Source organism: Pelodiscus sinensis, unplaced genomic scaffold (genome assembly GCF_049634645.1).
Source record: "Pelodiscus sinensis isolate JC-2024 unplaced genomic scaffold, ASM4963464v1 ctg139, whole genome shotgun sequence".
In the NCBI taxonomy this organism is placed as follows: domain Eukaryota; kingdom Metazoa; phylum Chordata; order Testudines; family Trionychidae; genus Pelodiscus; species Pelodiscus sinensis.
Genome location: NW_027465989.1, coordinates 180,953 through 206,989, shown reverse-complemented (window position 1 = coordinate 206,989; position 26,037 = coordinate 180,953). Strand labels below are relative to the sequence as shown.

The 26,037-nt window shown below is 72.7% G+C and overlaps 1 protein-coding gene across 6 annotated transcripts in view; it reads right to left on the bottom strand.

The window, feature by feature from the left end:
• The window catches only part of LOC106731423 (B-lymphocyte antigen CD19), a 52,581-nt gene that overhangs the window by 15,097 nt on the left and 11,447 nt on the right, over positions 1-26,037 (bottom strand). For 4 of the 6 annotated variants that reach the window (XM_075917733.1, XM_075917738.1, XM_075917737.1 and 1 more), the window contains exons 3-12: positions 24,346-24,588; positions 21,768-22,064; positions 19,919-20,011; positions 16,381-16,429; positions 16,212-16,282; positions 14,979-15,086; positions 3,110-3,160; positions 2,910-2,975; positions 2,267-2,323; positions 855-926 (exon numbers count right to left, since the gene is read on the bottom strand). In XM_075917733.1, the coding sequence (XP_075773848.1) occupies positions 855-926; positions 2,267-2,323; positions 2,910-2,975; positions 3,110-3,160; positions 14,979-15,086; positions 16,212-16,282; positions 16,381-16,429; positions 19,919-20,011; positions 21,768-22,064; positions 24,346-24,588 (1,107 nt within the window). The remainder of the gene's footprint in view (positions 1-854; positions 927-2,266; positions 2,324-2,909; positions 2,976-3,109; positions 3,161-14,978; positions 15,087-16,211; positions 16,283-16,380; positions 16,430-19,918; positions 20,012-21,767; positions 22,065-24,345; positions 24,589-26,037) is intronic. The other 2 variants (XM_075917734.1, XM_075917736.1) reach the window with 2 other exon arrangements.

Sequence of the window (26,037 nt, the reverse complement as noted above, 5' to 3'; positions counted from 1 at the left end):
CCAGACACCCCGGGATCCACCTCCAGACATAGACACCCTGAAACTACCTCCACCCCCAGACACCCCGGGATCCACCTCCAGACATAGACACCCTGAAACTACCTCCACCCCCAGACACCCCGGGATCCACCCCCAGACACAGACACCCTGGAAACTACCTCCACCCCCAGACACCCCGGGATCCACCCCCAGACAGACACCCTGGAAACTACCTCCACCCCCAGACATCCCGGGATCCACCCCCAGACACAGACACCCTGGAAACTACCCTCACCCCCAGACACCCTGGGATCCACCTCCAGACACAGACACCCTGAAACTACCTCCACCCCCAGACACCCCGGGATCGACCCCCAGACACAGACACTCTGGAAACTACCCTCACCCCCAGACACCCCGGGATCCACCCCCAGACACAGACACCCTGGAAACTACCGTCACCCCCAGACACCCCGGGATCGACCCCCCAGACACAGACACCCTGGAAACTACCCTCACCCCCAGACACCCTGGGATCTACCCCCAGACACAGACACCCTGAAACTACCTCCACCCCCAGACACCCCGGGATCCACCCCCAGACACAGACACCCTGAAACTACCTCCACCCCCAGACACCCCGGGATCCACCTCCAGACACAGACACCCTGAAACTACCTCCACCCCCAGACACCCCGGGATCCACCCCCAGACACAGACACCCTGAAACTACCTCCACCCCCAGATCCACCCCCAGACACAGACACCCTGAAACTACCCCCACCCCCAGACATCCCAGGATCCACCCCCAGACACAGACACCCCAGCATCCACCCCCAGACAGACCCCTGAGTCCTGCCCTCGGGGTGCCCCACCTGTGATGAGCCGTGCTGCTCCAGGGCTCAGCGGGGCGCTGTCCTCCTCCGTGTTCTCGTAACACTCGCCATCTGCCAACACAGGGGCCTGTCAGTCACAGCCCCCCCTCCCCCCCCCCGGGCAACACGGGGCTGCCCCCGGGGGAGGAACAGGCTGCCGGGTGCTGTTGCTAAGGCGATGCTCTGGATGCTGGGAAACTGTGGCCTGGCCATGCAGACCCCCCCGCCCCGCTCCAGTCCCAGCCACGGTGATGAGACGAGCCAGACCCACCCAGTGTGGGGTCCCCCGCCAGCCCCCCCACTGCCACCTTCAGAATCCAGGCCTCCAGCCGTGGGCCCTGGCCACCCATCGCATAGCGGGGGCGGGAGCGATGAACGAGAGATGGGGCAGGGCTGTGGGGCGGGGGGCCATGGGGCGCTGTCAGCTCAGGGAGACCCCTGATACCCTGCTCTCAGCCCTGCCCCCTCCCATTCCCCAGGTGGGATCCCCCCCCACCCTGCCCCCTCCCATTCCCCGATGGGGACCCCCCCAAACTTCAGCCCATTCCCCAGCCAGGACTCCCCCTCAGCCCTGCCCCTCTTCCACTCCCTAGTCGGGACCCTCTCAGCCTTTCCCCTTCCCAGCTTGGACCCCACCCAGCCCTGTCCCCTCCCATTCCCCAGCCGGGACTCCCCCTCGGCCCTGCCCCCTCCCATTCCCCAGCCGGGAACCCCTCGGCCCTGCCCCCTCCCATTCCCCAGCCGGGACCCCCCCCAGCCCTGCCCCTCTTCCACTCCCTAGTCCGGACCCTCTCGGCCTTTTTCCTTCCCACTTCACAGCTTGGACCCCACCCAACCTTGTAACCGGACAGAAGACACTGGGCGGGGGGGCTGTTGCGGGGGTACTGGAGGCTCTGCTGGGAGACGGGGGCTGTTTTGGGGGGGACAGAGCGGAGCAGGCAGGACTCAGCTGGCTGCAGGGGAGACTGACGTGCGGGCTGAGGGATCAAAGCTCCATAGCCCCTCCTGTGGGTGCTGCGGGGGGTCGCTCTGGGCTGGGGAGCAGGGCTGGGCTGTTCCCTCTGGGAGGGGAGGCCCTGGGGTCCAGAGGGAGGGGACCCCCCAAGGGGCTCACGGCGGAGGAGGCGGCTGGAGGCCCTGAGAGGCGCCGTCCCGGAGGCGGAGGGGTGGACCCCCCAGGGGAGAGGGCCCCCCAGGAGAGGGTCGCTGCACTGGAGTGGCCCCCGGAGAAGGGGCTGTCTCACTGCTGCTGGGCCGGAGGGCCCCCCGGGAAGGAGCTGCCGCACTGGAGGGGGGGTCCTGCCCGGGGACAGATGAGTGGAGCGTGGCCACCACCTGAGAGCAGGACACCCCCCAGCCCTGCCCCAGCTGGGACCCCTACAGCCCTGGCCCCCATCCAGTGTCCCCCTTACCTGAAGCCCAGCTGCCCCCCATTCTGTTCTCCAGGCTGTTCTCGTAGCAGGCACCCTCTGGGGGAAGGGAAGGGCATCAGGGGAGCAGGAGCCTTGGCTTTGCCCCCAGGCAGGTTGCCCACTTGCTGATTGGGGAAAACCCAGCCCTGCCCGCCCCGAGGCTGCACCACGGCCGTTCCCTCGCTCCTGTGCTCAGGCTGGGCCCCGGGGCTCAGGGCGTGTCCCTGCACCCCCTAGGCAAACGTGGGGCCAGCTGGCTCTTCGCACTGCCTGGGCCCACAGGCCCCGCCCCTGCTGATCCCATTGGCCACCCTTCCCAGCCAATGGGCGCTGCAGAGCTGAGGCTCAGGGCCAGAGTCTCCCCGTCATTTCTGGCAGGGACCGGCCTTAGCCCCGCTGTGCCGCCGATGGCTGGCTGGAGCCACCAGGCTCACTCCCTCGGCCACTGGGCGCTTAGGCCAAGCCAGACCTGGCACCCTGCCCTAGGAGGCTCCCAGGAGGGCCAGGGAGAGTGAGGAAGTGGGGAATGGGCGCCGGCTCCCAGCCAGGGGCATGGACTCCGGTCTGGCCAGGGGGACTGGCTGGCTTAGAGGGGACGCTCCATCGCTGCGCTGTGGGTGCCGGGAGAGGCGGGGGCTGTTACCGCTGGACCCCTTGTCTCCCATGCACAGTGTCACGTCCCTGGCCGTGTTTTCATAGTTGTCACCATCTGGAGCCGGGAGAGAAAAGCAGAGCAGGTGACCCCAAACCTTGGCCCTGGGGGTGCAGCCCTGGCCCCTTCCATCGCCCCTCCTGATGCCTGCCCCGCAAAGCCCAGCTCCCTGCTTCTCCGGCCCTACTCACCCTCGGGTGCTGCTTCTTCCTCGCTGTCTGGGTGCTCGTACCCCTCCTCATCTGAGAGAAGAGGGGTTTCAGTGTGGGTCCTGCTTCCTCACAGTCCATCACCCCGTCACGTTCCTGCTCCTGCGCCCCCACCTACCGCATCCCCTGCCAGTCACTCCCCATGTCTGGCAACTGTCACGGAGTGTGGGGGTCCCCGGGCCCTGACCCCCACCCGCAGCCAGAGGGGACTCTCAGGCGGCAGGTAGAAGAGAAGGTTTGTTGGGTCCCACGGGCCCAGACGTGTTACAGGAGCCAGGAGCAGCCGGCCCAGCCCAGCCCGGGGACGGGGGGGGGGGGGGTCTCAGAGCCAGGGCTCCTGCCCCCCAGCCCAGCCCAGCCCGGGGACGGGGGGGGGGGTCTCAGAGCCAGGGCTCCTGCCCCCCAGCCCAGCCCAGCCCGGGGACGGGGGGGGTCTCAGAGCCAGGGCTCCTGCCCCCCAGCCCAGCCCAGCCCGGGGACGGGGGGGGTCTCAGAGCCAGGGCTCCTGCCCCCCAGCCCAGCCCAGCCCGGGGACGGGGGGGGTCTCAGAGCCAGGGCTCCTGCCCCCAGCCCAGCCCAGCCGGGGACGGGGGGGGTCTCAGAGCCAGGGCTCCTGCCCCCCAGCCCAGCCCAGCCCGGGACGGGGGGGTCTCAGAGCCAGGGCTCCTGCCCCCCAGCCCAGCCCGGGGACGGGGGGGGGGGTCTCAGAGCCAGGGCTCCTGCCCCCCAGCCCAGCCCGGGGATAGGGGGGGTCTCAGAGCCAGGGCTCCTGCCCCCCAGCCCAGCCCAGCCCGGGGACAGGGGGGGGTCTCAGAGCCAGGGCTCCTGCCCCCCAGCCCAGCCCAGCCCCGGGGACGGGGGGGGGGTCTCAGAGCCAGGGCTCCTGCCCCCCAGCCCAGCCCAGCCCGGGGACGGGGGGGGGTCTCAGAGCCAGGGCTCCTGCCCCCCAGCCCAGCCCAGCCCGGGGATGGGGGGGGTCTCAGAGCCAGGGCTCCTGCCCCCCAGCCCAGCCCAGCCCGGGGACGGGGGGGGTCCTCAGAGCCAGGGCTCCTGCCCCCCAGCCCAGCCCAGCCCGGGGATGGGGGGGGTCTCAGAGCCAGGGCTCCTGCTCCCCAGCCCAGCCCAGCCCGGGGACGGGGGGGGTCTCAGAGCCAGGGCTCCTGCCCCCCAGCCCAGCCCAGCCCGGGAATGGGGGGGTCTCAGAGCCAGGGCTCCTGCCCCCCAGCCCAGCCCTGGGGACGGGGGGGGGGGTCTCAGAGCCAGGGCTCCTGCCCCCCAGCCCAGCCCAGCCCGGGGACGGGGGGGGTCTCAGAGCCAGGGCTCCTGCCCCCCAGCCCAGCCCAGCCCGGGGACGGGGGGGGTCTCAGAGCCAGGGCTCCTGCCCCCCAGCCCAGCCCAGCCCAGGGACAGGGGGGGGTCTCAGAGCCAGGGCTCCTGCCCCCCAGCCCAGCCCAGCCCGGGGACGGGGGGGGTCTCAGAGCCAGGGCTCCTGCCCCCCAGCCCAGCCCAGCCCGGGGACGGGGGGGGTCTCAGAGCCAGGGCTCCTGCCCCCCAGCCCAGCCCAGCCCGGGGATGGGGGGGGTCTCAGAGCCAGGGCTCCTGCCCCCCAGCCCAGCCCAGCCCGGGGACGGGGGGGGTCTCAGAGCCAGGGCTCCTGCCCCCCAGCCCAGCCCAGCCCGGGGACGGGGGGGGTCTCAGAGCCAGGGCTCCTGCCCCCCAGCCCAGCCCAGCCGGGACGGGGGGGGGTCTCAGAGCCAGGGCTCCTGCCCCCCAGCCCAGCCCAGCCCGGGGATAGGGGGGGGTCTCAGAGCCAGGGCTCCTGCCCCCCAGCCCAGCCCAGCCCGGGGATAGGGGGGGGTCTCAGAGCCAGGGCTCCTGCCCCCCAGCCCAGCCCAGCCCGGGGACGGGGGGGGGGGGGTCTCAGAGCCAGGGCTCCTGCCCCCCAGCCCAGCCCAGCCCGGGGATAGGGGGGGGTCTCAGAGCCAGGGCTCCTGCCCCCCAGCCCAGCCCAGCCCGGGGACGGGGGGGGGGTCTCAGAGCCAGGGCTCCTGCCCCCCAGCCCAGCCCAGCCCGGGGATAGGGGGGGGTCTCAGAGCCAGGGCTCCTGCCCCCCAGCCCAGCCCGGGGACAGGGGGGGGGTCTCAGAGCCAGGGCTCCCGCCCCCCATCCCAGCCCGGGGACAGGGGGGGGTCTCAGAGCCAGGGCTCCTGCCCCCCAGCCCAGCCCAGCCCGGGGACGGGGGGGGTCTCAGAGCCAGGGCTCCTGCCCCCCATCCCAGCCCGGGGACGGGGGGGGGGTCTCAGAGCCAGGGCTCCTGCCCCCCAGCCCAGCCCAGCCCGGGGACGGGGGGGGGTCTCAGAGCCAGGGCTCCTGCCCCCCAGCCCAGCCCAGCCCGGGGACGGGGGGGGTCTCAGAGCCAGGGCTCCTGCCCCCCAGCCCAGCCCAGCCCGGGGACAGGGGGGGGTCTCAGAGCCAGGGCTCCTGCCCCCCATCCCAGCCCGGGGACAGGGGGGGGGTCTCAGAGCCAGGGCTCCTGCCCCCAGCCCAGCACAGCCCGGGACGGGGGAGTCTCAGAGCCAGGGCTCCTGCCCCCCAGCCCAGCCCCGGGGACGGGGGGGGGTCTCAGAGCCAGGGCTCCTGCCCCCCAGCCCAGCCCAGCCCGGGGACGGGGGGGGTCTCAGAGCCAGGGCTCCTGCCCCCCATCCCAGCCCGGGGACGGGGGGGGGTCTCAGAGCCAGGGCTCCTGCCCCCCAGCCCAGCCCAGCCCGGGGACGGGGGGGGTCTCAGAGCCAGGGCTCCTGCCCCCCAGCCCAGCCCAGCCCGGGGACGGGGGGGGTCTCAGAGCCAGGGCTCCTGCCCCCCCAGCCCAGCCCAGCCCGGGGACGGGGGGGGTCTCAGAGCCAGGGCTCCTGCCCCCCAGCCCAGCCCAGCCCGGGGACGGGGGGGGGTCTCAGAGCCAGGGCTCCTGCCCCCCAGCCCAGCCCAGCCCGGGGACGGGGGGGGTCTCAGAGCCAGGGGCTCCTGCCCCCCAGCCCAGCCCAGCCCGGGGACAGGGGGGTCTCAGAGCCAGGGCTCCTGCCCCCCCATCCCAGCCCGGGGACAGGTGGGGGGGGTCTCAGAGCCAGGGCTCCTGCCCCCCAGCCCAGCACAGCCCGGGGACGGGGGGAGTCTCAGAGCCAGGGCTCCTGCCCCCCAGCCCAGCCCGGGGACGGGGGGGGTCTCAGAGCCAGGGCTCCTGCCCCCCAGCCCAGCCCAGCCCGGGGACGGGGGGGGTCTCAGAGCCAGGGCTCCTGCCCCCCAGCCCAGCCCAGCCCGGGGACGGGGGGGTCTCAGAGCCAGGGCTCCTGCCCCCCAGCCCAGCCCGGGGACGGGGGGGGGGTCTCAGAGCCAGGGCTCCTGCCCCCCAGCCCAGCCCAGCCCGGGGACGGGGGAGTCTCAGAGCCAGGGCTCCTGCCCCCCAGCCCAGCCCGGGGACGGGGGGGGGGGTCTCAGAGCCAGGGCTCCTGCCCCCCAGCCCAGCCCGGGGACAGGGGGGGGTCTCAGAGCCAGGCTCCTGCCCCCCAGCCCAGCACAGCCCGGGGACAGGGGGGGTCTCAGAGCCAGGGCTCCTGCCCCCCAGGTCAGCTCGGCTCCCTGCTCCCCCAGCCAGTGGAAACACTAACCCACAGCCCCAGCCACTGCCCCCAGGCCACCCGCCTCCGGCCTTGTTCAGCTTCCCGGCCAAGGGTCACCGGCCTGGGCCCTCCCCCAGAGCCCCCAGGAGTGCGCCCCAGAGACCCCGGCCCCCCCCCGGGCCCTCCCCCAGAGCCCCCAGGAGTGCTCCCCAGAGACCCCGGCCCCCCCCCGGGGGGCCCCCCCCCAGCGCCCCCAGGAGTGCTCCCCAGAGACCCTGGCCCCCCCCGGGCCCTCCCCCAGCGCCCCCAGGAGTGCGCCCCAGAGACCCCGGCCCCCCCCGGGCCCTCCCCCGGCGCCCCCAGGAGTGCGCCCCAGAGACCCCGGCCCCCCCCGGGCCCTCCCCCGGCGCCCCCAGGAGTGCGCCCCAGAGACCCCGGCCCAACCCGGGCCCTCCCCCGGCACCCCCAGGAGTGCTCCCCAGAGACCCCGGCCCCCCCCGGGCCCTCCCCCGGCGCCCCCAGGAGTGCTCCCCAGAGACCCCGGCCCCCCCTGGGCCCTCCCCCAGCGCTCCCAGGAGTGCTCCCCAGAGACCCCGGCCCCCCCGGGCCCTCCCCCAGCGCCCCCAGGAGTGCTCCCCAGAGACCCCGGCCCCCCCCGGGCCCTCCCCCGGCGCCCCCAGGAGTGCGCCCCAGAGACCCTGGCCCCCCCCGGGCCCTCCCCCGGCGCCCCCAGGAGTGCTCCCCAGAGACCCCGGCCCCCCCCGGGCCCTCCCCCGGCGCCCCCAGGAGTGCTCCCCAGAGACCCCGGCCCCCCCCCGGGCCCTCCCCCAGCGCCCCCAGGAGTGCTCCCCAGAGACCCCGGCCCCCCCTGGGCCCTCCCCCGGCACCCCCAGGAGTGCTCCCCAGAGACCCCGGCCCCCCTGGGCCCTCCCCCAGCGCCCCCAGGAGTGCTCCCCAGAGACCCCGGCCCCCCCGGGCCCTCCCCCGGCGCCCACAGGAGTGCTCCCCAGAGACCCCGGCCCCCCCCGGGCCCTCCCCCGGCGCCCCCAGGAGTGCTCCCCAGAGACCCCGGCCCCCCCCGGGCCCTCCCCCAGCGCCCACAGGAGTGCTCCCCAGAGACCCCGGCCCCCCCCGGGCCCTCCCCCGGCGCCCACAGGAGTGCTCCCCAGAGACCCCGGCCCCCCCCCGGGCCCTCCCCCGGCGCCCCCAGGAGTGCTCCCCAGAGACCCCGGCCCCCCCCGGGCCCTCCCCCGGCGCCCCCAGGAGTGCTCCCCAGAGACCCTGGCCCCCCCCTGGGCCCTCCCCCAGCGCCCCCAGGAGTGCTCCCCAGAGACCCCGGCCCCCCCCGGGCCCTCCCCCAGCGCCCCCAGGAGTGCTCCCCAGAGACCCCGGCCCCCCTGGGCCCTCCCCCGGCGCCCCCAGGAGTGCTCCCCAGAGACCCCGGCCCCCCCCGGGCCCTCCCCCAGCGCCCCCAGGAGTGCTCCCCAGAGACCCCGGCCCCCCTGGGCCCTCCCCCAGCGCCCCCAGGAGTGCTCGCCAGAGACCCCGGCCCCCCCCGGGCCCTCCCCCGGCGCCCCCAGGAGTGCTCCCCAGAGACCCCGGCCCCCCCCGGGCCCTCCCCCGGCGCCCCCAGGAGTGCTCCCCAGAGACCCCGGCCCCCCCGGGCCCTCCCCCGGCGCCCCCAGGAGTGCTCCCCAGAGACCCCGGCCCCCCCTGGGCCCTCCCCCGGCACCCCCAGGAGTGCTCCCCAGAGACCCCGGCCCCCCCCGGGCCCTCCCCCGGCGCCCCCAGGAGTGCTCCCCAGAGACCCCGGCCCCCCCTGGGCCCTCCCCCGGCGCCCCCAGGAGTGCTCCCCAGAGACCCCGGCCCCCCCCGGGGCCCTCCCCCAGCGCCCCCAGGAGTGCTCCCCAGAGACCCCGGCCCCCCCTGGGCCCTCCCCCGGCACCCCCAGGAGTGCTCCCCAGAGACCCCGGCCCCCCTGGGCCATCCCCCAGCGCCCCCAGGAGTGCTCCCCAGAGACCCCGGCCCCCCCCTGGGCCCTCCCCCGGCACCCCCAGGAGTGCTCCCCAGAGACCCCGGCCCCCCCTGGGCCCTCCCCCGGCGCCCCCAGGAGTGCTCCCCAGAGACCCCGGCCCCCCCCCGGGCCCTCCCCCGGCACCCCCAGGAGTGCTCCCCAGAGACCCCGGCCCCCCCCGGGCCCTCCCCCGGCGCCCCCAGGAGTGCTCCCCAGAGACCCCGGCCCCCCCCGGGCCCTCCCCCGGCACCCCCAGGAGTGCTCCCCAGAGACCCCGGCCCCCCCCGGGCCCTCCCCCAGCGCCCCCAGGAGTGCTCCCCAGAGACCCCGGCCCCCCCTGGGCCCTCCCCCGGCGCCCCCAGGAGTGCTCCCCAGAGACCCCGGCCCCCCTGGGCCCTCCCCCAGCGCCCCCAGGAGTGCTCCCCAGAGACCCTGGCCCCCCCCTGGGCCCTCCCCCAGCGCCCCCAGGAGTGCTCCCCAGAGACCCCGGCCCCCCCTGGGCCCTCCCCCAGCGCCCCCAGGAGTGCTCCCCAGAGACCCCAGCCTGGGCCCTCCCCCGGCGCCCCCAGGAGTGCTCCCCAGAGACCCCGGCCCCCCCTGGGCCCTCCCCCAGCGCCCCCAGGAGTGCTCCCCAGAGACCCCGGCCCCCCCCGGGCCCTCCCCCAGCGCCCCCAGGAGTGCTCCCCAGAGACCCCGGCCCCCCCGGGCCCTCCCCCGGCGCCCCCAGGAGTGCTCCCCAGAGACCCCGGCCCCCCCCGGGCCCTCCCCCGGCGCCCCCAGGAGTGCTCCCCAGAGACCCCGGCCCCCCCTGGGCCCTCCCCCAGCGCCCCCAGGAGTGCTCCCCAGAGACCCCGGCCCTCCCGGGCCCTCCCCCAGCGCCCCCAGGAGTGCTCCCCAGAGACCCCGGCCCCCCCTGGGCCCTCCCCCGGCGCCCCCAGGAGTGCTCCCCAGAGACCCCGGCCCCCCCCCGGGCCCTCCCCCGGCGCCCCCAGGAGTGCTCCCCAGAGACCCCGGCCCCCCCTGGGCCCTCCCCCAGCGCCCCCAGGAGTGCTCCCCAGAGACCCCGGCCCCCCTGGGCCCTCCCCCAGCGCCCCCAGGAGTGCTCCCCAGAGACCCCGGCCCCCCCCTGGGCCCTCCCCCGGCGCCCCCAGGAGTGCTCCCCAGAGACCCCGGCCCCCCTGGGCCCTCCCCCGGCGCCCCCAGGAGTGCTCCCCAGAGACCCCGGCCCCCCCCGGGCCCTCCCCCGGCGCCCCCAGGAGTGCTCCCCAGAGACCCCGGCCCCCCCGGGCCCTCCCCCAGCGCCCCCAGGAGTGCTCCCCAGAGACCCCGGCCCCCCCCCGGGCCCTCCCCCGGCGCCCCCAGGAGTGCTCCCCAGAGACCCCGGCCCCCCCGGGCCCTCCCCCGGCACCCCCAGGAGTGCTCCCCAGAGACCCCGGCCCCCCCCGGGCCCTCCCCCGGCACCCCCAGGAGTGCGCCCCAGAGACCCCGGCCCCCCCGGGCCCTCCCCCGGCACCCCCAGGAGTGCTCCCCAGAGCCCCCGGCCCCCCTGAAGCCTCACGAGCAAAACCCCTCACACACACACCAGCCATGAGCGAACACTGCCCCCGCGTCACACACACACACAGACACACACCAGCCATGAGCGAACGCTGCCCCCGCGTCACACACACACACAGACACACACCAGCCATGAGCGAACGCTGCCCCCGCGTCACACACACACACAGACACACACCAGCCATGAGTGAACGCTGCCCCCGCGTCACACACACACACACAGACACAGACACACACCAGCCATGAGCGAACGCTGCCCCCGCGTCACACACACACACACAGACACACACCAGCCATGAGCGAACACTGCCCCCGCGTCACACACACACACACAGACACACACCAGCCATGAGCGAACACTGCCCCCGCGTCACACACACACACACACACACCAGCCATGAGCGAACGCTGCCCCCGCGTCACACACACACACACACACACACCAGCCATGAGCGAACGCTGCCCCCGCGTCACACAGACACACACACACCAGCCATGAGTGAACGCCGCCCCCCGCGTCACACAGACACACACACACAGACACACACCAGCCATGAGTGAACGCTGCCCCCTGCGTCACACACACACACACACAGACACACACCAGCCATGCGTGTACGCCGCCCCCCACGTCACACGGACACACACACACACACACAGACACAGACACAGACCAGCCATGAGCGAACGCTGCCCCCACGTCTCACACACACACACCAGCCATGAGTGTACGCTGCCCCCTGCGTCACAGACACACACACACACAGACACACACCAGCCATGAGTGAACGCCGCCCCCCGCGTCACACAGACACACACATGCACACCAGCCATGAGTGAACGCCGCCCCCGTGTCACACAAACACACACACACACAGAGACACACACCAGCCATGAGTGAACGCTGCCCCCCACGTCACACACACACACACACAGACACAGACACAGACCAGCCATGAGTGAACGCCACCCCCCGCGTCACACAGACACACACACACAGAGACACACACCAGCCATGAGTGAACGCTGCCCCCGTGTCACACACACACACACCAGCCATGAGTGAACGCTGCCCCCTGCGTCACAGACACACACACACACAGACACACACCAGCCATGAGTGAACGCCGCCCCCCGCGTCACACAGACACACACACGCACACCAGCCATGAGTGAACGCCGCCCCCGTGTCACACAAACACACACACACACAGAGACACACACCAGCCATGAGTGAACGCTGCCCCCCACGTCACACACACACACACACAGACACAGACACACACCAGCCATGAGTGAACGCCACCCCCCGCGTCACACAGACACACACACACAGAGACACACACCAGCCATGAGTGAACGCTGCCCCCGTGTCACACACACACACACAGAGACACACACCAGCCATGAGTGAACGCTGCCCCCCGCGTCACACACACACACACACACACACACAGACACACACCAGCCATGAGTGAACGCCGCCCCCCGCGTCACACACACACACACACACAGAGACACACACCAGCCATGAGTGAACGCCGCCCCCCGCGTCACACACACACACACACACACACACACAGACACACACCAGCCATGAGTGAACGCTGCCCCCCGTGTCTCACACACACACACACACACACACACACACACAGACACACACCAGCCATGAGTGAACGCTGCCCCCCGCGTCACACACACACACACAGACACACACAGACACACACCAGCCATGAGTGAATGCTGCCCCCCGCCTCACACACACACAGACACACACACACAGACACACACCAGCCATGAGTGAACGCTGCCCCCCGTGTCACACACACACACACACACACACACAGACACACACCAGCCATGAGTGAACGCTGCCCCCCGCGTCACACACACACACACAGACACACACAGACACACACCAGCCATGAGTGAACGCTGCCCCCCGCTTCACACACACACACACCAGCCATGAGTGAACGCTGCCCCCCCGCGTCACACAGACACACAGACACACACCAGCCATGAGTGAACGCTGCCCCCCGCCTCACACACACACACAGACACAGACACACACAGACACACACCAGCCATGAGTGAACGCTGCCCCCCGCCTCACACACACACACACAAACACACCAGCCATGAGTGAACGCTGCCCCCCCGCGTCACACACACACACACAGACACACACCAGCCATGAGTGAACGCTGCCCCCGCCTCACACACACACACACACACACCCACCAGCCATGAGTGAACGCTGCCCCCCCGCGTCACACACACACACACAGACACACACCAGCCATGAGTGAACGCTGCCCCCTGCCTCACACACACACACACACAGACACAGACACACACAGACACACACCAGCCATGAGTGAACGCTGCCCCCCGCCTCACACACACACACACACACACCAGCCATGAGTGAACGCTGCCCCCCCGCGTCACACACACACACACAGACACACACCAGCCATGAGTGAACGCTGCCCCCCACCTCACACACACACACACACACACACACCAGCCATGAGTGAATGCTGCCCCCCCGCGTCACACACACACACACAGACACACACCAGCCATGAGTGAACGCTGCCCCCCGCCTCACACACACACACACCCACCAGCCATGAGTGAACGCTGCCCCCCCGCGTCACACACACACACACAGACACACACCAGCCATGAGTGAACGCTGCCCCCTGCCTCACACACACACACACAGACACAGACACACACAGACACACACCAGCCATGAGTGAACGCTGCCCCCCGCCTCACACACACACACACACACACACACACCAGCCATGAGTGAACGCTGCCCCCCCGCGTCACACACACACACATACACACACCAGCCATGAGTGAACGCTGCCCCCCGCCTCACACACACACACACACACACACACACACACACACCAGCCATGAGTGAACGCTGCCCCCCCGCGTCACACACACACACACAGACACACACCAGCCATGAGTGAACGCTGCCCCCTGCCTCACACACACACACACACAGACACAGACACACACAGACACACACCAGCCATGAGTGAACGCTGCCCCCCGCCTCACACACACACACACACACACACCAGCCATGAGTGAACGCTGCCCCCCCGCGTCACACACACACACAGACACACACCAGCCATGAGTGAACGCTGCCCCCCGCCTCACACACACACACACACACACCCACCAGCCATGAGTGAACGCTGCCCCCCCGCGTCACACACACACACAGACACACACCAGCCATGAGTGAACGCTGCCCCCCGCCTCACACACACACACACACACACACACACACACACACACACACACACAGCCATGAGTGAACGCTGCCCCCCCGCGTCACACACACACACAGACACACACCAGCCATGAGTGAACGCTGCCCCCCCGCGTCACACACACACACAGACACACACCAGCCATGAGTGAACGCTGCCCCCCCGCGTCACACACACACACACACAGACACACACCAGCCATGAGTGAACGCTGCCCCCCGCCTCACACACACACACACACACACACACACACCAGCCATGAGTGAACGCTGCCCCCCCGCGTCACACACACACACAGACACACACCAGCCATGAGTGAACGCTGCCCCCCCGCGTCACACACACACACAGACACACACCAGCCATGAGTGAACGCTGCCCCCCCGCGTCACACACACACACAGACACACACCAGCCATGAGTGAACGCTGCCCCCCGCCTCACACACACACACACACACACACACACACCAGCCATGAGTGAACGCTGCCCCCCCGCGTCACACACACACACAGACACACACCAGCCATGAGTGAACGCTGCCCCCCCGCGTCACACACACACACAGACACACACCAGCCATGAGTGAACGCTGCCCCCCCGCGTCACACACACACACAGACACACACCAGCCATGAGTGAACGCTGCCCCCCCGCGTCACACACACACACAGACACACACCAGCCATGAGTGAACGCTGCCCCCCCGCGTCACACACACACACAGACACACACCAGCCATGAGTGAACGCTGCCCCCCCGCGTCACACACACACACACACAGACACACACCAGCCATGAGTGAACGCTGCCCCCCGCCTCACACACACACACACACACACACACACACCAGCCATGAGTGAACGCTGCCCCCCCGCGTCACACACACACACAGACACACACCAGCCATGAGTGAACGCTGCCCCCCCGCGTCACACACACACACAGACACACACCAGCCATGAGTGAACGCTGCCCCCCCGCGTCACACACACACACACACAGACACACACCAGCCGTGAGTGAACGCTGCCCCCCGCCTCACACACACACACACACACACACACACACCAGCCATGAGTGAACGCTGCCCCCCCGCGTCACACACACACACAGACACACACCAGCCATGAGTGAACGCTGCCCCCCCGCGTCACACACACACACACACAGACACACACCAGCCGTGAGTGAACGCTGCCCCCCGCGTCACAGACTCACCGTATTAGACCCCCCTTTCCTGGCTCTTTCTGCCCCCTCCCTGCACCGCACGCCCAGCCCTCTCACCCCCCTCCCGGCCTCCCCGGCTGTGCCCTGCCCCCGCGGGGCACTTTGGGGCAGGGGTCACCACTCACCCTCGGACTCCACGGCGCTGAGGGACCCCTCCGCCTGCAGCAGCCTCCCCTGCCCTCTTGTGCCCAGCGCCACCTTCTCATAGGGCACGGCCTCCGTGGGCCCCACACCTGGGGGCAGGGCAGGGTCAGAGCGGCCCCGGCTGGGGAAAGGGCTGGGGGGGTCCCCATCGGGGAATGGGAGGGGGCAGGGCTGAGGGCAGGATATCAGGGGGTCTCCCTGAGCTGACAGCGCCCCATGGCCCCCCGCCCCACAGCGCTGCCCCATCTCTTTCGTTCATTGCTCCCGCCCCCCGCAGCCACCCCCCACTACATGGCTGGGCAGCAGCAGTGGGGACAGGTCAACGCAGCCAGACATGGTGGCTTGCCATCCCTGGGGGAAGGGACGCAGGCCCGGGGGGGGGGGGGCATGGGCCGGGTGGCTGGGGGAGGGGACACAGGCCGGGGTCCGAGGGAGGGGGAGGGGACGCAGGCCGGGGGGCCGGGGGAGGGGACACGGGCCGGGGTCCGAGGGAGGGGGAGGGGACGCAGGCCGGGCGACCGGGGGAGGGGACGCAGGCCGGGGTCCGAAGGAGGGGAGGGGACGCAGGCCGGGGGGCCGGGGGAGGGGACACGGGCCGGGGTCCGAGGGAGGGGGAGGGGACGCAGGCCGGGGGGCCGGGGGAGGGGACACGGGCCGGGGTCCGAGGGAGGGGGAGGGGACGCAGGCCGGGGTCCGAGGGAGGGGGAGGGTACGCAGGCCGGGGGGCCGGGGGAGGGGACGCGGGTGACCAGCTCTGCCCTCCGACAATGCCTGTGCTCCAGCCGCATGCGTCAGGACCGTGGCCTGTCACCCACAGGGTCAGGAAGAAACGCGCCCCCGTGGCTCCCCTACCCCACCCCCGGGCCGGTTTGGGGGTCAGGAGGTGAGGCTGGCTGGGAGCTTGGGGGGCCGTGTTGGGACTGATCCGGTGCCGTGGCCCTGGCCCCGGCTGCGTCTGCACTGCGGGGTCCGGCTTGCCAGAGGTGTCCCGGAGAAACTCCGCCGCGCCCAGGGAGCGCCTGCTCTTCCGCCTTCCTTGCGGAGCACGGGGGCCCCCGCGAGGGCCGGGGCCGGGGCCGGAGGGGGCGGGCCACTGGCCGGGATCTCGGGGACGGCGGGGGCAGGTGCGGGGGGGGCTGGGTCCAGTCGGGGGTGTCTGTAGGGGCAGGGGCGAGGCGGGGGTCAAGGGGCAGTGGGGCAGAAGGGACACTCACCTGCAGGGCCTCGGGGCGCCAGGACGTTCCCGTAAGGGCTGTTAGTCCCGTTCCCAGTCACCCTGAAAAACCTGCAAATGGGGCAAGTACCCCAGGAAATCAGAGCCACAGACTGGCCCCTCCGCCCCGCCCTGGCCTGCCCCCCTGAGCCCCTTCCACTCCAGGTCACCTCCTCGCTGGGTCCGTCAGGCGTCTCCTCCTCCTCCAGCTCTGCAGGGCTGGAAGCAGACAGCATAGGGCAGTGAGGGGGCCCAGGGGAGCCAGTCCCCCCCGGACCCCCCAGCACCCGTGCCCCTCCCCCCAGCCAGTCCCCCCCGACCCCCCAGCACCCGTGCCCTTCCCCCCAGCCAGTCCCCCCCGACCCCCCAGCACCCGTGCCCTTCCCCCCAGCCACCCCCCCGACCCCCGAGCACCCATGCCCTTCCCCCCAGCCAGTCCCCCCCTGACCCCCCAGCACCCGTGCCCTTCCCCCCAGCCACCCCCCCGACCCCCCAGCACCTGTGCCCTTCCCCCCAGCCAGTCCTCCCCGGACCCCCCAGCACCCTTGCCCCTCCCCCCAGCCAGTCCCCCCCAACCCCCGAGCACCCATGCCCCTCCCCCCAGCCAGTCCCCCCCGACCCCCCAGCACCCGTGCCCCTCCCCCCAGCCAGCCCCCCCGACACCCCAGCACCCGTGCCCCTCCCCAGCCAGCCCCCCCGACCCCCCAGCACCCGTGCCCCTCCCCCCAGCCAGTCCCCCCCGACCCCCCCAGCACCCGTGCACTTCCCCCCAGCCAGTCGTCCCCCCCGGACCCGCCAGCACCCGTGCCCTTCCCCCCAGCCAGTCGTCCCCCCCGGACCCGCCAGCACCCGTGCCCTTCCCCCCAGCCAGTCCCCCCAGACTCCCCAGCACCCGTGCCCTTCCCCCCAGCCAGTCGTCCCCCCCAGACTCCCCAGCACCCGTGCCCTTCCCCCCCAGCCAGTCCCCCCCGTACTCCCCAGCACCCGTGACCCTCCCCCCAGCCAGTCCCCCCCCCGGATCCCCCAGCACCCGTGACCCTCCCCCCCAGCCAGTCCCCCCCCAGACTCCCCAGCACCCGTGCCCTTCCCCCCAGCCAGTCCCCCCCCGGACTCCCCAGCACCCATGCCCTTCCCCCCAGCCAGTCCCCCCCGGATCCTCCAGCACCCTTACCCCTCCCCCCAGCCAGTCCCCCCCGCGGACTCCCCAGCACCCGTGCCCTTCCCCCCAGCCAGTCCCCCCCCAGACTCCCCAGCACCCGTGCCCTTCCCCCCAGCCAGTCCCCCCCCAGACTCCCCAGCACCCGTGCCCCTCCCCCCAGCCAGTCCCCCCCCGACCCCCCAGCACCCGTGCCCCTCCCCCCAGCCAGTCCCCCCCGGACCCCCCAGCACCCGTGCCCCTCCCCCCAGCCAGTCCCACCCGACCCCCCAGCACCCGTGCCCCTCCCCCCAGCCAGTCCCCCCCGACCCCCCAGCACCCGTGCCCCTCCCCCCAGCCAGTCCCCCCCGACCCCCCAGCACCCGTGCCCTTCCCCCCAGCCAGTCCCCCCCGACCCCCCAGCACCCGTGCCCTTCCCCCCGCCAGTCCCCCCGACCCTCCAGCACCCGTGCCCTTCCCCCCAGCCAGTCCCCCCCTGACCCCCCAGCACCCGTGCCCCTCCCCCCAGCCAGTCCCCCCCGACCCCCCAGCACCCGTGCCCCTCCCCCCAGCCAGCCCCCCCGACCCCCCAGCACCCGTGCCCCTCCCCCCAGCCAGCCCCCCCCGACCCCCCAGCACCCGTGCCCCTCCCCCCAGCCAGCCCCCCCAGCACCCGTGCCCCTCCCCCCAGCCAGCCCCCCCGACACCCCAGCACCCGTGCCCTTCCCCCCAGCCAGTCGTCCCCCCCGGACCCGCCAGCACCCGTGCCCTTCCCCCCAGCCAGCCCGCAAGCACCCGTGCCCTTCCCCCCCAGCCAGCCCCCCCAGCACCCGTGCCCTTCCCCCCCAGCCAGTCCCCCCCATACTCCCCAGCACCCGTGACCCTCCCCCCAGCCAGTCCCCCCCCCGGATCCCCCAGCACCCGTGACCCTCCCCCCCAGCCAGTCCCCCCCCAGACTCCCCAGCACCCGTGCCCTTCCCCCCAGCCAGTCCCCCCCCGGACTCCCCAGCACCCATGCCCTTCCACCCAGCCAGTCCCCCCCAGATCCCCCAGCACCCGTGACCCTCCCCCCCAGCCAGTCCCCCCGGATCCTCCAGCACCCTTACCCCTCCCCCCCAGCCAGTCCCCCCCCGGACTCCCCAGCACCCGTGCCCTTCCCCCCAGCCAGTCCCCCCCCAGACTCCCCAGCACCCGTGCCCTTCCCCCCAGCCAGTCCCCCCCCAGACTCCCCAGCACCCGTGCCCTTCCCCCCAGCCAGTCCCCCCCCAGACTTCCCAGCACCCGTGCCCTTCCCCCCAGCCAGTCCCCCCCCAGATCCCCCAGCACCCGTGACCCTACCCCCCAGCCAGTCGTCCCCTGGATCCCCCAGCACCCGTGACCCTCCCCCCCAGCCAGTCCCCCCCCCGGATCCTCCAGCACCCTTACCCCTCCCCCCCAGCCAGTCCCCCCCTGGATCCCCCAGCACCCGTGACCCTCCCCCCTAGCCAGTCCCCCCCCCGGACTCCCCAGCACCCGTGCCCTCCCCCCCAGCCAGTCCCCCCCTGGATCCCCCAGCACCCGTGCCCTTCCCCCCAGCCAGTCCCCCCCCCGGATCCCCCAGCACCCGTGACCCTACCCCACAGCCAGTCCCCCCCTGATCCTCCAGCACCCTTACCCCTCCCCCCCAGCCAGTCCCCCCCCCGGATCCCCCAGCACCCGTGACCCTCCCCCCCAGCCAGTCCCCCCCCGGACTCCCCAGCACCCGTGCCCTTCCCCCCCAGCCAGTCCCCTCCCGGACTCCCCAGCACCCGTGCCCTTCCCCCCCAGCCAGTCCCCCCCCGGACTCCCCAGCACCCGTGCCCTTCCCCCCCAGCCAGTCCCCCCAGTCCTCAGCGACCCCCCCAGCCCTCAGTGAGCCCCCAGGACCCCCTAGCACCTGTGCCCCTCCCCTACCAAGCCAGTCCCCCTCCAGGACCTGCACCCAGGACCTGTTCCCCTCTGCGCCCGCATGGCCACTCCCCCCACCGTGGGGCCCCCCCTCTGGCGTACTGGGAGCTGGGGGGCTGAGCCCCATTGCACTTCCCCCCCGCCCCGTGACATAGCGGGGGGGCTGTCTGCTCTGTGACCGGGGTCCCCTGCGCTGTGGGATCCCCACGGACCCACCCACATGCGCATTGGCCCAGACGCCCAGGCCCAGCTGGGCAGGTAACAAGGCTCTGCCCCGGGGAGACAAAGGGAGGGAGGGGAGACGGGCACCGGGCCGGGGGCAGGGGCAGTAGCTGGCTGGGAAACCTGAAGGGAACAGCCCAAGCTGAGAGCTGAGGGCCTGGGGGGGGCGATGGACCCCCTACCCTACCCCCAGGGGGCTGAGGCATCCTGGCCCCGACTCCTGGAGCCTCCTCCCGTCTGTGCTGGGCAAGAACCCCCGTTCTACTGGCTGGGGGAGTCTGGTCTGGCTGCTCCGGGGGTGCGGGATCGGGGGACCCCGACGCGCCATCACTGCTCCCAAAGCACAAAGCCCAGGGCTGGGGCAGAGGGCTGCAAGGCAGGCTGGGATGTGGGGCAGAGAGCAGGGGCACTCGTCCCCAACTCACCTTGGCGGATCCGGCAGTATCCATACAGGGAGGCCGCACCAACAGCAGCGTATGTCACGGCTGCAGCCCCCACGATCCAGGGCCGCCACCCCTCTGAGCAGAGACATCGTCACAGGGGCAGGCCTGGCCTCTCCCCAAACCCCTGCACCCCAGTTCTCTGCACAAGCCCGGCCTCACCCCGAATCCCCTGCACCCCAGTTCTCTGCACAAGCCTGGCGTCACCCCGAATCCCCTGCACCCCATTTCTCCTCCACATGGGCCCGGCCTCACCCCGAATCCCCTGCACCCCATTTCTCCTCCACATGGGCCCGGCCTCACCCCAAATCCCCCTGCCCCTGCACCCCAGTTCTCCTCCACATGGGCCCGGCCTCACCCCAAATCCCCCTGCCACTGCACCCCAATTCTCCTCCACATGGGCCCGGCCTCACCCCGAATCCCCCTGCCCCTGCACCCCAGTTCTCTGCACAAGCCCGGCCTCACCCCAAATCCCCCTGCCCCTGCACCCCATTTCTCCTCCACATGGGCCCGGCCTCACCCCGAATCCCCCTGCCCCTGCACCCCATTTCTCCTCCACATGGGCCCGGCCTCACCCCGAATCCCCCTGCCACTGCACCCCAATTCTCCTCCACATGGGCCCGGCCTCACCCCGAATCCCCCTGCCCCTGCACCCCAGTTCTCCTCCACATGGGCCCGGCCTCACCCCGAATCCCCCTGCCAATGCCCCTGCACCCCAGTTCTCCTCCACATGGGCCCGGCCTCACCCCGAATCCCCCTGCCCCTGCACCCCAGTTCTCCTCCACATGGGCCCGGCCTCAGCCCGAATCCCCCTGCCAATGCCTACTCTCCAGTCACTCTGCCCCCCGCGCAAGGCGGGGCCCCCGGGCTCACTGCCCCCCGCGCGAGGCGTGGCCCCCGGGCTGACTGTCCCCCGTGCAAGGCGTGGCCCCCTGGCTCACTGCCCCCCGCGCAAGGCGTGGCCCCCGGGCTCACTGTCCCCCGTGCGAGGCGTGGCCCCCGGGCTGACTGTCCCCCATGCGAGGCGTGGCCCCCGGGCTGACTGTCCCCCGCGCAAGGCGTGGCCCCCGGGCTCACTGCCCCCCGTGCGAGGCGTGGCCCCCGGGCTCACTGCCCCCCGTGCGAGGCGTGACCCCCAGGCTGACTGTCCCCCATGCAAGGCGTGGCCCCCTGGCTCACTGCCCCCCGTGCAAGGCGTGGCTCCCTGGCTCACTGCCCCCCGTGCAAGGCATGGCCCCCGGGCTCACTGCCCCCCGTGCAAGGCGTGACCCCCGGGCTGACTGTCCCCCGTGCAAGGCGTGGCCCCCTGGCTCACTGCCCCCCGTGCAAGGCATGGCCCCCGGGCTCACTGCCCCCCGTGCAAGGCGTGACCCCCGGGCTGACTGTCCCCCGTGCAAGGCGTGGCCCCCTGGCTCACTGCCCCCCGTGCAAGGCGTGGCCCCCTGGCTCACTGCCCCCCGTGCAAGGCGTGGCCCCCGGGCTGACTGTCCCCCGTGCAAGGCGTGGCCCCCTGGCTCACTGCCCCCCGTGCAAGGCGTGGCCCCCTGGCTCACTGTCCCCCGTGCAAGGCGTGGCCCCCTGGCTCACTGCCCCCCGTGCAAGGCGTGGCCCCTGGGCTGACTGTCCCCCGTGCAAGGCGTGGCCCCCTGGCTCACTGCCCCCCGTGCAAGGCGTGGCTCCCTGGCTCACTGCCCCCCGTGCAAGGCATGGCCCCCGGGCTCACTGCCCCCCGTGCAAGGCGTGACCCCCGGGCTGACTGTCCCCCGTGCAAGGCGTGGCCCCCGGGCTCACTGCCCCCCGTGCAAGGCGTGGCCCCCGGGCTCACTGCCCCTACCTGCACGGGCCGTGACTCCCAGTTCCACGAGGTGGCTGTGGTTGCCGCAGAGGCAGCGGTAAGTTCCGGCCTGGCTGGGCGTCACAGCCGGCAGCACCAGGGCCGCACCGGCGCCCAGGACGAGCTGGAACAGGCTTTCTCCCCAGTGTTGCGCCCTCACCTCCAGCAGCAGGTGCCACGAGCCCCCCGGGGCCAGCCGCTTCCAGGCGAGGGAGCTGTGGGCCCCGGGGTGCGGCAGGGAGCCGTGGCAGGGCAGCATGGCTGTGTGCCCCTCCTGCACCAGGAACGCCGGCTCCCCTGCAGGGACAGGGCGAGCCAGGGCTGGGAGTGGGCCGGGGCTCGCAGGGAACGGGGCCAGGACGCCCAGAGAGCCTGGCGGCACCAGCTGTGCACAGCACGGAGCTGGTGGCTTGGCTCTGCCCAGCTCCCAGGCACGGCCCCGTGCGCCGGCACCACAGCCCCCACTGGCCAGCGCCGTGGCTAGGGGCCACCTCCTCTCTCTGGCGCCTCAGCCCCCGCCTCAGCTCTGAGCCCCCCCACTCTCAGACCCCCAGGCCCACCCTCTGCTCAAATGAGCAAGTGAACAAGGGGATCCCAGGGTGGGGCTGGGGCGGGGGCGGGGTCTCAGGGCGGGGGCAGGGCAGGGGCAGGACCTCAGGGCGGGGGCGGGGGCAGGGCAGGGGCAGAGTCTCAGGGCGGGGGCAGGGCAGGGGTGGGACCTCAGGGCGGGGGCGGGGTCGCAGGGCAGGGGCGGGGTCTCAGGGCGGGGGCAGGGCAGGGGCGGGACCTCAGGGCGGGGGCAGGGGCGGGACCTCAGGGCAGGGGCAGGGTATCAGGGAGGGGGCAGGGCAGGGGCAGGGTCTCAGGGCGGGGCAGGGGCAGGGGCGGGACCTCGGGGCAGGGCAGGGGCGGAGTCTCAGGGCAGGGGCAGGGCAGGGGCGGGGTCTCAGGGCAGGGTCTCAGGGCGGGGGCAGGGGCAGGGGCGGGACCTCAGGGCGGGGGCAGGGTCTCAGGGCAGGGTCTCAGGGCAGGGGCAGGGTCTCAGGGCAGGGTCTCAGGGCGGGGGCAGGGCAGGGGCGGGACCTCAGGGCGGGGGCGGGGTCTCAGGGCGGGGGCAGGGGCGGGACCTCAGGGCAGGGGCAGGGTCTCAGGGCGGGGCAGGGGCAGGGGCAGGGGCGGGACCTCGGGGCAGGGCAGGGGCGGAGTCTCAGGGCGGGGGCAGGGCAGGGGTGGGGTCTCAGGGTAGGGTCTCAGGGCGGGGGCAGGGGCGGGACCTCAGGGCGGGGGCAGGGTCTCAGGGCAGGGTCTCAGGGCGGGGGCAGGGTCTCAGGGCAGGGTCTCAGGGCGGGGGCAGGGGCAGGGGAGGGACCTCAGGGCGGGGGCAGGGTCTCAGGGCAGGGTCTCAGGGCGGGGGCAGGGGCAGGGGAGGGACCTCAGGGCGGGGGCAGGGTCTCAGGGCAGGGTCTCAGGGCGGGGGCAGGGCAGAGGCAGGATCTCAGGGCAGGGGCGGGGTCTCAGGACAGGGGCAGGATCTCAGGGCAGGGGTGGGGTCTCAGGACAGGGGCGGGGTCTCAGGACGGGGGCGGGGTCTCAGGGCAGGGCCAGGATCTCAGGGCGGGGTCTCAGGGCAGGGGCGAGGTCTCAGGGTGGAGGCAGGGCAGGGGCAGGGTCTCAGGGCAGGGGCAGGATCTCAGGACGGGGGCGGGGTCTCAGGGCAGGGGCAGGGTCTCAGGGCGGGGTCTCAGGGCAGGGGCGGGGTCTCAGGGCGGGGTCTGAGAGCAGGGGCGGGGTCTCAGGGCAGGGGCGGGGTCTCAGGGCGGGGTCTCAGGGCAGGGGCGAGGTCTCAGGGCGGGGTCTGAGGGCAGGGGCGGGGTCTCAGGGCAGGGGCAGGGTCTCACGCCGGGGTCTCAGGGCAGGGGCGGGGTCTCAGGGCACGGGCAGGTGTCTCAGGGCACGGGCGGGGTGTCTCAGGACGGGGGCGGGTGTCTCAGGGCGGGGGCGGGGTCTGAGGGCGGGGGCGGGTGTCTCAGGGCGGGGGCGGGGTCTCAGGGCAGGGGCGGGTGTCTCAGGGCGGGGGCGGGGTCTCATGGCGGGGGCGGGTGTCTCAGGGCGGGGGCGGGGTCTCAGGGCAGGGGCGGGGGTCTCAGGACGGGGGCGGGGTCTCAGGGCAAGGGCAGGGTCTCAGGGCAGGGGCCGGGTCTCAGGGCGGGGTCTGAGGGTAGGGGCTGGATCTCAGGGCAGGGGCGGGGGTCTCAGGGCGGGGTCTCAGGGCAGGGGTGGGGTCTCAGGGCAGGGGCGGGGTCTCAGGGCGGGGTCTGAGGGTAGGGGCTGGATCTCAGGGCAGGGGCGGGGTCTCAGGGCGGGGGTCTCAGGGCAGGGGCGAGGTCTCAGGATGGGGGTAGGGCAGGGGCGGGGTCTCAGGGCGGGGGTCTCAGGGCAGGGGCGGGGTCTCAGGGCGGGGGCGGGGTCTCAGGACGGCGGCGGGGGTCTCAGGGCGGGGGCGGGGTCTCAGGGCGGGGGCGTTCAGGTTCTACAGTGCAAAAGCAGGAACCCTTGCGGGGCATCCTGGCGCGCTCACCTCCCAGGCGCAGGTGCACGGCCCAGCTCTGGTTCCCGGCCCGGCACTGGTACCACCCAGCATCCTCCGGGCCCAGGCTCTCGATGAGCAGGCTGCTGCCGTTGCGCTGGTGCCCGGCGCCCAGCAGGACAAAGGGATGGGTCCCGTTGCCAGCATCCCAGAACCACTCCACGGCAGGTGGCTCCGCCCCGACACAGGGCAGCTCCACCTGGCGCCCCTGGGTGGCAGAGACGTACAGGTCCCCTGGCGGGGTGAGAGAGGGCTCAGACCACACCTAGGCCACCCCAGCCTCTGCCTCAGTCAGCCCCCAATTCAGCCCCCGCTACCTGCCCTCTAGATCAGCCCCCAGGCCTCCTGAGCTCTGCTCCCAAAGGGACCCCCACATCCCTCTCCAGGGAGCAAACAGGGCTTTGGGTGGCATGGTGTTTTGCATGAGCACTGTGTGTGCCTCAGTTTCCCTGTGCTCTGCCTTGTAATGGGGGAGCAGGAGAGGGCTTGTGGCTGGTGGGGACCTGGTGTGCCCTCAAGAACCCGGACAACTTCCTGGGGATATGGGAGCTCATGGAGCTGGGACAAAGCGGCTGTCCCCAGCTTGGCAGGTAGACAGCTCTGATGGGCTGTGCAGAGAGGGGCCCGGTGACCTGCCCGGCCGGCTCCAGTGGGGGGGACACAGGATGGAGGAGAGGGGCCCAGTGACCTGCCCGGCCGGTTCCAGTGGGGGGGGCATAGGATGTAGGAGAGGGGCCCAGTGACCTGCCCGGCCGGTTCCAGTGGGGGGGGCACAGGATGGAGGAGAGGGGCCCAGTGACCTGCCCGGCCGGTTTCAGTGGGGGGGGGACACAGGATGTAGGAGAGGGGCCCAGTGACCTGCCCGGCCGGTTCCAGTGGGGGGGGCACAGGATGGAGGAGAGGGGCCCAGTGACCTGCCCGGCCGGTTCCAGTGGGGGGGACACAGGATGGAGGAGAGGGGCCCAGTGACCTGCCCGGCCGGTTCCAGTGGGGGGGGACACAGGATGGAGGAGAGGGGCCCAGTGACCTGCCCGGCCGGTTCCAGTGGGGGGGGGGGCATAGGATGGAGGAGAGGGGCCCAGTGACCTGCCCGGCCGGTTCCAGTGGGGGGGGCACAGGATGGAGGAGAGGGGCCCAGTGACCTGCCCGGCCGGTTCCAGCGGGGGGGGGGGGCACAGGATGGAGGACAGGGGCCCAGTGACCTGCCCGGCCGGTTCCAGTGGGGGGGGGGCATAGGATGGAGGAGAGGGGCCCACTGACCTGCCCGGCCGGTTCCAGTGGGGGGGGCACAGGATGTAGGAGAGGGGCCCAGTGACCTGCCCGGCCGGTTCCAGTGGGGGGGGACACAGGATGTAGGAGAGGGGCCCGGTGACCTGCCCGGCCGGTTCCAGTGGGGGGGGCATAGGATGGAGGAGAGGGGCCCAGTGACCTGCCCGGCCGGTTCCAGTGGGGGGGACACAGGATGGAGGAGAGGGGCCCAGTGACCTGCCCGGCCGGTTCCAGTGGGGGGGGACACAGGATGGAGGAGAGGGGCCCAGTGACCTGCCCGGCCGGTTCCAGTGGGGGGGGCATAGGATGGAGGAGAGGGGCCCAGTGACCTGCCCGGCCGGTTCCAGTGGGGGGGGGCACAGGATGGAGGAGAGGGGCCCAGTGACCTGCCCGGCCGGTTCCAGTGGGGGGGGC